General features: G+C 52.7%; 1 protein-coding gene across 1 annotated transcript in view; it reads left to right on the forward strand.

The window, feature by feature from the left end:
* MAN2B1 (mannosidase alpha class 2B member 1) overlaps positions 1-10,057 on the forward strand; it is a 28,620-nt gene extending 18,563 nt beyond the window's left edge. The window contains 17 exon segments of the mRNA XM_007954435.2: positions 1,417-1,499; positions 1,580-1,700; positions 1,781-1,859; positions 1,995-2,104; positions 2,299-2,406; positions 2,778-2,894; positions 4,496-4,672; positions 5,794-5,891; positions 5,976-6,093; positions 7,215-7,333; positions 7,422-7,523; positions 7,694-7,781; positions 7,973-8,053; positions 8,453-8,695; positions 9,110-9,265; positions 9,355-9,457; positions 9,948-10,057. Coding sequence (XP_007952626.2) covers positions 1,417-1,499; positions 1,580-1,700; positions 1,781-1,859; positions 1,995-2,104; positions 2,299-2,406; positions 2,778-2,894; positions 4,496-4,672; positions 5,794-5,891; positions 5,976-6,093; positions 7,215-7,333; positions 7,422-7,523; positions 7,694-7,781; positions 7,973-8,053; positions 8,453-8,695; positions 9,110-9,265; positions 9,355-9,457; positions 9,948-10,057 — 2,013 coding nt within the window.
* The last annotated feature ends 72 nt before the right edge of the window (positions 10,058-10,129 follow it).

The raw sequence follows: 10,129 nt of genomic DNA on the forward strand, positions 1-10,129 counted from the left end.
ATACACACTTTGTTTTGTGAGGTTCCTTGCAGTCCCCACATTCTAACAGTACTCTTGCCATTTCTTCCCTGTGTTTACCATTTCCCTTCATCCTGTCCTTATTTCCTATCCCTTCCTGCATTCTGACCTTTACACTAGGCAAATGCTGCCCTTTTGATCTCCTATGGCTGATTTTCTGGAATGAGTGCGTATCTTCCTGGTATTATTGTTCATTTTGTAGGCCTGTCACTTGGCTGAAAGTTGAGCCACAGGGGTTTAGTTCCGTTCTTGGCTTGAAGGGTGTCTGGAGGCCATAGTCTTGGGGGTTCCACCAGTCTTCATCAGACCAGTTAGCCTGGTCTTTTTTTAAGATTATGAGTTCTCCACATTTCCCCCTCACTCTATCTGGGACCTCCTATTGTGATCCCTTTCATAGCAGTCAGGAATGGCAGCTGGGTACCATCTAGTTCTTCTAGTCTCAGGGTCACGGAGGCTGGGGTGGAACAAAAACACAAAAACCAAACTTAATGCCATTGAGTTGAATCTGACTCATAGTGACCTGTTTTGGGTTTCCAAGGTGGTAGATCTTTACAGAAGTAGATTGCCCAGTCCTCCTTCCATACAGTGGCTGATGGATTTGAACTGGCAACCTTCTGGTTAGCAGTCAAATGCCTTAGGCACCATGCCATCAGAGCTTCAGTTCTACTCTTTGATACATGAAGTCATCATGAGTTGGAATTGACTCCATGGCAGCGGCCTTCATTTTTAGTTATAATGTCATATTTTTTTCCAGTAATACAGTAGAAATTATTTTTTTAAAGTTTCATATAATTTCTAGTTTATTCTTGCATCCCTAATACTCTTTCAAGAAGGGTAATATTTGGCTTTGGCCACATACTCGTTTTCATGCTTGGCTATTGGTTTGCACTTAACATTTGTATTAAGAAGAAGGACATAGGGAAGAGGTAAACCACAGGAAGTGGGAAGAGAGCTGTTACATTATGGGGATTGCAATCAATGTCATGAAACAAAATGTGTATGAACTGCTGTATGGGAAATGAATTTGCTCTGTAAACTTTCACCCAAATCACAATAATAATAATAATAATAAAGTGTATTAAGAGCAACTGGGGAGCTCTGGTAGTGTAGCGCCTAAGGCACTTGACTGCTAACCAGAAGGCTGGTCATTCTAACCCAGCAGCCACTCTTTGGAAGGAAGATGAGGCAGTCTATTTCTGTAGTGATAACGCCTCAGAAACCCAAGGAGGGGTCGCTGTGAGTTGGGTCAGACTGGATGGCACATAACAACAACAACAACAACAAGAGCAACTGATGTGTGAGTGTGCCACACGTGTTTAAGTATGCCTTTGCACACCTTTGTGTCCTCTGGGAAGACACAGACTCCAGGAAGCCTCCCCCTCCCCTCCCCCACAACAGCAGGCCAATGGGAGCCAAGTCCACGTTCTCTACTCCACTCCAGCCTGTTACCTCTGGGAGCTGAACAAGGCCAACCTGACCTGGTATTTGGGGTTCTGGGTGTCTGGGGGGATTAGGATGCGCCGTGGGCCAGGACCCTGCCCTCAATGCCCCGCCCCCACAGGTCAGTGAAACAGGACGACTTCTTCCCCTATGCCGATGGCCCCCACCAGTTCTGGACTGGCTACTTCACCAGCCGGCCAGCCCTTAAACGCTACGAGCGCCTCAGCTACAACTTCCTGCAGGTAGGAGGGTGACTGGCTCCAAGGGATGGCCCAGGGGTCCCAGGCAGGCTTGCCTATGGCACCCTATCCCTGCCCACCAGGTGTGCAATCAGCTGGAGGCGCTGGCAGGACCTGTGGCCAACGCGGGACCTTATGGCTCCGGAGACAGTGCGCCCCTCAGTAGGTTTTGGGCCGGCGAGGAGAGGGACTGGGGCTCCAAACCCTTCCCACCTGCACTGGACCATCCCTGCCTTCCTGGGATCGGGTCGGGATCCCGCAGAGGCGCCGCCCAGCTCACTGCCCCCCTCCCCTTAGGGGAGGCGATGGCTGTGCTCCAGCACCACGACGCGGTCAGCGGCACCTCCCGGCAGCACGTGGCAGACGACTACGCACGCCAACTCGCGGAGGGTTGGGGACCCTGTGAGGTGTGTGGGGGGGCCCAGAGGGAAAAGGGTCTGGGAGAGGAGGGCGAAGATAGACTGTGGCCAGCGCCTGGGAGGTGTGCACCCTGGGAAGGGCAGGGCCGAGACGGGAATGGGTGCATCACTGGAATGATGAGGGAGGGGCTGAGGAGGGGTGCGCCTCCAGACCAGACCCGCCCTTTTATGCTTCTCCCCAGGTGCTCTTGAGCAATGCTCTAGCACAGCTTAGCGGCTCCAAGGAGAAGTTCACGTTCTGCCGCGAACTCAACATCAGCTTCTGTCCGCTCAGCCAGACGGCCACGCGCGTGAGCCCATCCCAGAGGCTGGAGGGGTGGGGCTGGAGAGGGTGGAAGGGGCAGACTGCAGGTGCAGAACCTTCGTGAAACAGACTAAACAGGTGGATCACGAGGCAGGGCTGGGTGGAGACTAGGGCAGGCTCAGGCGTGGGGCTCTTTAGAAGGAAGTTATGGAATGGAATTATACTTGAAGGAGCACAGAGGTGCAGTATCACGCAAGGCGCAGTCAAGATGGGACAGAACCTGACATGTGCACCACGAAGTCACTTGGCCTGGATGGCCTTGACTGCACTGGCATCGCACAGGGATATTGCCTTGCAGGTGGGTGGGTTTGGAGAAGGCTTGAAGTGACCTACACCCACCCTAACTTTCCACCCCAGTTCCAGGTCACCATTTATAATCCCCTGGGGCGGAAGGTAGATTCCATGGTGCGGCTGCCTGTCAGCAAAGGCATTTTCATCGTGAGGGACCCCAATGGTGCGACTGTGCCCAGCGAAGTGAGCTCTTTGGATGAATATTCCACGCACGAACACCTCCCTCCAAGATTACCTCCCCTCTTGCTGTTGGTTTTTAGTTTTTTTTTTAAATTGTGCTGTCGGTGAAAGTTTACAGAGCAAATTCCTTTCCCTACAGCAGTTCAAACACATTTTGTTTCATGACATTGACTTCAGTCCCCACAGTGTAACAGCTCTCTTCCTACTTCCTCCCTGTAGTTACCTCTTCCCTGTGTCCTTCTTTCCCATGCACTCCTGCCCCCTGAGTTGTCTCCCTTGGCAAACACTGCCCTTCTCTTCTCCCATCATTGAATGCTTGTAGCGTGTAAGGGCTGGCTGGCTGGTGAAGTAGCCAGGTGTGTATCTACCTGATGTAAATGTTCACCCTATATGCATGTGTATCATTTGGCTGGAAGCCACGGGAGTGAGGTCATTTCCCAACCTGAAGGGGGGGCCATAGTCTTGGAGGGTTCTCACCAGGCTCCACTAGACCACTAACCTGATCTTTTATTTATTTATTAATTTGTAATGGTTTTGAGTTTTGTTCCACATTGTTCTCCAATTCTATGCAGGATTTCCTGCAATGATCCCTTTTTGAGTGGTTGACAGCGGTAGCCAGGCACCATCTAGTTCTTCTGGTCACGTAGTCATATATTTGAGGATCACATGGTCTACTAGTCCCTTGTACTAACTGTTTCTATGTGTATTTTTACCTCCCCTCTTGAATAGCTCTCCATGGACAACTTACCATGGATACCTCCCTCCCTTGAGTACCTGCCCCTCATGAATTTCTTCCCCTTCTTTCTCCCCATATGTATCTCCTTCTCCGTTTTTGGGAGCTCTGGTGGCATAGTGCCTAAGGCATTTGACTGCTAACCAGAAAGCCGGGGGTTGAAACCCATCAGCTAGCCCTCAGAAGGAAGGTTGGGCAATCTATTTCCATAGTGATATCGCCTTGGAAACCCAAGGAGGGGTCACTATGAGTTGGATCCAACTCAACAGCAATGAGTTTGGTTTTGTTTTTTCTCCCTGATTAATACTCCTTATGAAAATCTTTCCTGTTTTCAATTCTTCATCCCCAAATGATATCCCACACACCACTTATACCAATTGCTGTCAAATTGACTCTGCCTCCCTTTAGTGCAAATGGTAAACATGTTCTGCTGTTAACCAAAAGGTTGGAGGTTCCAGGCCACTAAGAGGCACATTAGAAGAAAGGCCTATTAATCTCTATCTGAACAAAAAAAGAAGAAGAAATCAGCCATTGGAAACCCTAGGGAGCATGGTTCTACTTTAACACACGTGCAGTCACCCTCCCTACACACACGGTCCTCCACACGTCTCTTTCTCCAAGAATCTATCTTTCCCTGATTCCCCTTCCTCATAGCTCTCCTTTTCCCAACTTCCTCTCTCACTTCTTCCCCTGCCCATCAGTGGAATTTTTCTTTCCTCAAAATTTCTGATGTCCCCTCTGCCCCTGTTACCTCATTATCTTCTCTCCATCCAAGGAATCCTTCCCTTTCTTGAGTTTGCCCGTCTATTCAGCTCCCCCACAGATGTGTACTCACAGCCACTTGACTTGGGTTTCCTCCCCATTACCCGAGGTGCTGATACTTCCGGGCTCCCACAGTCAGGAGCACCCCCCAGAGCTGCTCTTCTCTGCCTCAGTGCCTGCCCTGGGCTTCAGCACCTACTCAGTGGCCCGGGTGCCTGGCCGGAGTCCAAAGGCCCACATCAACCAACACAGACCCCAGTCCCGTGTCCTGGTCATACAAAATGAGGTGAGACCCCACTCAAATACCCTTCCCTGCCACCATGGCAAATTTGAGGTGTCATGGTGAGCCAGGTGGACTCTGGGTTGGAGGGTCCTGGGTTCGTGGTACAGCATTGTGTGTCCTCAAGTGAGTCACCTCTCCCGGGGCTGCTGGGAGGAGCCAGCATGATCATGGGTAGGTGACACTCAATGGATATATCAGAGCTGATGGCCAGTGGGGGTTTACACTTTCAGGTGGGGGATCAGGGAGGGCCTTCCTGAGAAGGTGATGGTTGAGGGCAATGCTGAGGAAGTGGGAAAGTGAGCCCATGTGGCTATTTGGGGGAAGAGGAATCTTGGCCAGGAAGAGCAGACACAAAAGCCCTCAGACAGGAGGTGGTTTGGTGTTCAAGGAACCACAGGGAACCCAGTATGGTTTAAGCAGAGAGCCTGGTGGTGATGGGAGGAGAGGAGGGTAGGGCCTTAAGGGCCGTTGGGAGGACTTTGGCTTTTACCAAGAAGGAAGTACAGGAGGGTCCCAACAGGACTCCATTGGGACTTATATGGACCTAGGAGTTTTGCCTTCTGTGGGGCCCTTCTTCCATAAGAGATTATGAAAATTTTATTTTATGATGGCATTGGCATAAAAATGAATATAATCCATGCTGGACTCATATATTCATTTTAATTACATTCTTTACTTCTGATTCCAAAAGCAATTAAAAGTAAAACATTTCTGTGAACTCCTAACGTCTGCTAGGTCCTGGGCACTGAGGCTCCTGTGTCTGGTGTAGAGTGAGCCCTGGTCCCTAGCAGAGGAAGGCCATGATGGGATTTAAGATTTGCTGTCTGGCTGCTGTGGGGGTGGGGAACAGACTTGGGGGATGGGGAGGAAGCTGGGAGACCAAGGAGGAGGCCACTGTACTAGTTCTGGCTTAATGATGGTGGCAGCTGTGACCAGAGAAGGTGTGGAGGTGATGCGAAGTGGTGACATTCAGGATGAGGTGAGCTGTCAGGATTTGCTAATATGATCAGGTATGAGAAGTGAGAAAGGAGATAAGGGTCTAGGTTTTTGTCCTGAGCCCTGGGAACGATGCAGCTGCTCTTGGCTGAGGTGATGATCAGTGATATCTGTCCACCTTTGCTCAGCATATTCGGGCTTCATTCAACCCTGACACCGGCCTCTTGGTGGAGATGGAGAACCTGGACAAGAACCTCCGGCTGCCTGTTCGCCAGGCCTTCTTCTGGTGAGGGAGGATCGCCAGGCCAGGGAGGGGATGTGAGGGGAGCCCTGGAGTTCCTTACCTCACTCTTGCCTGCCTCAACCTCAGGTACAATGCCAGTACAGGCAATAATGTAAGCTCCCAGGCCTCAGGTGCCTACATCTTCAGACCCAACCAACCAGAACCACTGCCTGTGAGACTCTGGGCTGAGACTCGCCTGGTGAAGGTCTGTAGCCAGGAATGCTGAGCGGGCAGGTGGTGGTGGGAAGTCCAGATTAGGTTTGGAGTGTGAGGAAGCCTGGGAGGGAGGGTAGACCATGTGTATGGCGTAGGGGAAGGGGAGGAAGAATCTGAGAGTAATATCTGAGGGTCCTCCCGTGGGCTGGTATTTATGTCTCTGTGTACCCAAGAAAGCACACACTGAAGGCATTCATACCTGCTGTGGGTGTCAGGATTATACTCAGCTTTGGAAATTGGGGGTGGGATATTCCCATTTGACCCACAAATGGGGAGGGTCAGTTGTAGCTGTTTGGAGTTCACCAAGGATATGTGGTATAAGGAATTCATGTCTAGGGCCGGTATTTGAGAATTCACACTTGGGCAAGTCTCCCTTAGGGTGCATATCTGAGGGTGCATCTGGTGGGGAAGACAGCTTATTCCACAAGGGTATAGGGGGTTTCCTGGGGCCTGTGGTCAACACGTCCTCATCAGCCCTTGAAATGAGTGTTTGCATTACCTAGGTCACTGCATTAGGGTATAGTTTTGCTTGTTGTAACAGAGTTATCCAAATTAACTCTTCTTTCCCTCCAACATAAAGTCTGGCTGAGCAGTCCAAGTCAGGAGAGGCAGCTCCCCAGTCACCCAGGCCCCTTCTGTTTTGTTGCTCTGCACTCTTAACATTGCAGCTTGCACCTCATGATCCAAGATGGCTGCTCAAGCTGCAGCCATGACAGTTGCATTTTAGCCAGTGGGAGAGGAAAAGGGTCGAGGCTGTTAATGTACTTTGATCACTTTCCATTGGACTGACTGGTCCCACAGCTACTCAAAGCTTCAAGGAATACGGGGAAATATAGTCTACTCCAGGTAGCCAAGGTAGATTCCTATTACTATGAAAGGAGGCAGATGGAGGTGATGGTGGTCAACAAGCATATATGCCACGTGCAAAAATTAGCGTAGTCATGACTAGGCAAGTGAGAGACATGGCTGGGGTTCCCTTGCTGTCTGTTAGTGTGGTTGGCCCTAATGGAGGCCTTTGTAGGGTTCACAGCATGGGCAGATATTGTAGGGCTCACCTTTGCAGGTGTGGGTTCACACCTGCGGTCCATCCCCTCCACCACGTGCCTGCAGACTGCCTTGGTGCAGGAAGTGCACTAGAACTTCTCAGCCTGGTGTTCCCAAGTGGTTCGCCTGTATCCAGGAAAGAAGTACCTGGAGCTGGAGTGGACAGTGGGGCCGATTCCCGTGGGGTGAGTGTCCTGACTGAGACTGGGGTGGGAACAAGGCCAGGGTGGGCATTAAGTGAGACTCACAACCCTGCGTTTCCATTGGGTGCAGTGACGACTGGGGAAAGGAGGTCATTAGTCGCTTTGACACGACACTGGAGACGAATGGACGCTTCTACACAGACAGCAATGGCCGGGAGATCCTGGAGAGGAGGTGGGGGTGGCTTGGAACACCAAGGACATGGAGTGGTCCAAGTGCTGGGGGTGGTGGGGGCATTTGCTGATCATACAAATGTGGGAGGGAGAGGAAGAAGAGGAGTGAGGAGTCGGTGAGGAGAGGAAGGGGAGCCACACCAGGCCTTACTGAGCCAAACCCCTTCCCAGGCGGAATTATCGACCCACCTGGAACTTGACCCAGACTGAGCCAGTGGCAGGAAACTACTACCCGGTTAACAGCCGCATTTTCATCACGGTACTTCCTACCCTCACCCCAGCCTTAGCCTGCCCCTTCCTAAATCTTCTTGGCACCCTCCTCCAGAGAGAGAATCTCCCTTCATCCTCAGCATCGCCCAACTGTCGTGGGCAGTGCTGCCACCCCCTCTGGGACCTGAGCAGAGGGATGGTTTGCAGCACTGCCTTTCACCCCTACCTCTCACCCTCCAGGATGGAAACATGCAGCTGACAGTGCTGACCGACCGCTCCCAAGGGGGTAGCAGCCTGAGCGATGGCTCCCTGGAACTCATGGTGAGTGGGTTTCAGCCCCATCCAAGCCAGTGTCCTCTCACCAGCCCTCACTCAGTTCTCACCCCTGCTGGACCTGGAAGACTATTTCTGTCCCATTTCTCTGTTAGGTGTACCCTGTCGTAAACTGAGACCCCCATTCCTATTCAAAACTTTTCCTCCACACTTTTATCCAGTCCTTACTAGGGCCCTTCTCTAGGGCCTAAATTGCCCTGTCCAAGTCCCTCTGTTAGGTACTTACCTTCTTCCTCCCGCAGGGGTTTCCTACCAGACCCTCACCGAAATCTTCGTCTATTCCCTTCACCCTTTAATTTCTCTTAAGCCAGACTCTCCTGCAAGCCCTTACCCAATTTCTGGCCCAGGAACCAGACCCTCACCCTTTCCTGGCTGCCCTCCCTCCAGGTGCATCGAAGACTGCTGAGAGACGATGCACGTGGAGTAGGGGAGCCTCTGCAGGAAGCGGGCCCAGATGGACAGGGGCCGGGGCTCTGGGTGCGAGGGCGCCACCTCGTGCTGCTGGACACAGCGAGGGCTGCAGCCGCCGGGCACCGACTGCTGGCAGAAAAGGAGGTCCTGGCCCCGCAAATAGTGCTGGCCCTGGGAGGTGGCGCCCCCTATCACTTGGGGGCTACCCCACGCACGCAGGTGAGGGTCCAGGTTCATAGACATGGTGGACCGGAATGAAGTCTGCGGATTGGGTACGGATTTTCCTAGGCTCCGCCCTTGACAACCCTATCCGCCTGTAGCTGGTTAGGAGGCAGCCTCGAGCTAGTTCCTCTGCCTTGGCTGAGCTCTGCCACACAGGAGGACACAGCCTAGTTTAGTCCCATCCCACCTTGCCTGCGGGTCTTACACGGTCTGGCTCACCCCCCTTCTCTGTCTCCTCACCTTAGCTCCGCCCAGTCTCAGTTCAGTCCCATCCCTCTCGCCCACTCACCAACCAAGTCTTGGTTCTGCCCCGCCCATCACCTAAGCCCCATCCCGCAGCCCAACCACACCAGCTGATCACGGTAAGCCCCGCCCCTTCCTGACTGAGTCTCCCAATGCCGTTTTCCGCAGTTTTCTGCTCTGCGCCAGGAGCTGCCGCCCGCGGTGCACCTGCTCACACTGGCCCGTTGGGACCCAGGGACGCTGCTGCTGCGCTTGGAGCATCAGTTCGCCGTTGGGGAGGATACAGACGGCAACTTAACCTCTCCTGTGACATTGGACTTGCGGGTGAGCATAAGTGGGGAGGAGACTAGGAAAAATAGAAGAGGGGAAACCCTGCTTTGCCCCTACTTAGCTGGCCCACCCGCTGCCCACAGGACCTGTTCTCAACCTTCACCATCACCCACCTGCAGGAGACCACGCTGGCCGCCAGCGAGCCTCGGGACCAGGCCTCCAGGCTCCAGTGGACACTGAACACGGGTGGGGGCCTGGCCAGGGCAGGAGCTGGGACTGTGTGGGTGGCTTGGGAATGTTGGCCAGGACCCAAAACAGATCTTGAAGGTCTTGGGCAGTGTCTAGATCCAGGTTAGGGTAGAGGCTTAAAGTTGTGAAGTGAGCCCAGCAAACTCGCAAAGGGTTTTGAAGGTTTGTGACTGGGGTTCAGTAGCAACAATAAGATTTGTAATCTAGTGTCAGTGTCCAGTTCTGGGAGCATAATATGGGGTCTACAGTAGACTAGGCTTAGTGATCCCAGAGATGGGGTTTGAGGATGTGAGGGTGCTGGCCAGGCATTTGGGAATTTGGAGGTGATACCCAGTTCTGGAAAGCAATTTAAGGGTCTGGAGGTGAGGCCTTGTGCATGGATTTGAGGGTTTACAGCTGTGCCTGGGCTTATGGCAGGGAGCGTGGCAGGCAAGGCAGAGGAAGAAGGTCTGTGGCCCCTCACTCCTCCCCTTCCCTTGCACCCTAGGCCCTGTAACCCAAACCATGCCCTCCTTGCTGGACCCCGCCGCCATCACTCTGCATCCCATGGAAATCCGCACCTTCTTGGCCTCGGTCCAATGGAAGGAGAATGTCTAGACCTGCTGGATGCCTCTGTAAGCCAGAGTCCCCTCGGCCAGGGATGGGGGAGATGCTGTCCTTTTTCTTCTT

Source organism: Orycteropus afer, unplaced genomic scaffold, assembly GCF_000298275.1.
Source record: "Orycteropus afer afer isolate SDZICR_OR568_19922 unplaced genomic scaffold, OryAfe1.0 scaffold00460, whole genome shotgun sequence".
Taxonomy (NCBI): domain Eukaryota; kingdom Metazoa; phylum Chordata; class Mammalia; order Tubulidentata; family Orycteropodidae; genus Orycteropus; species Orycteropus afer.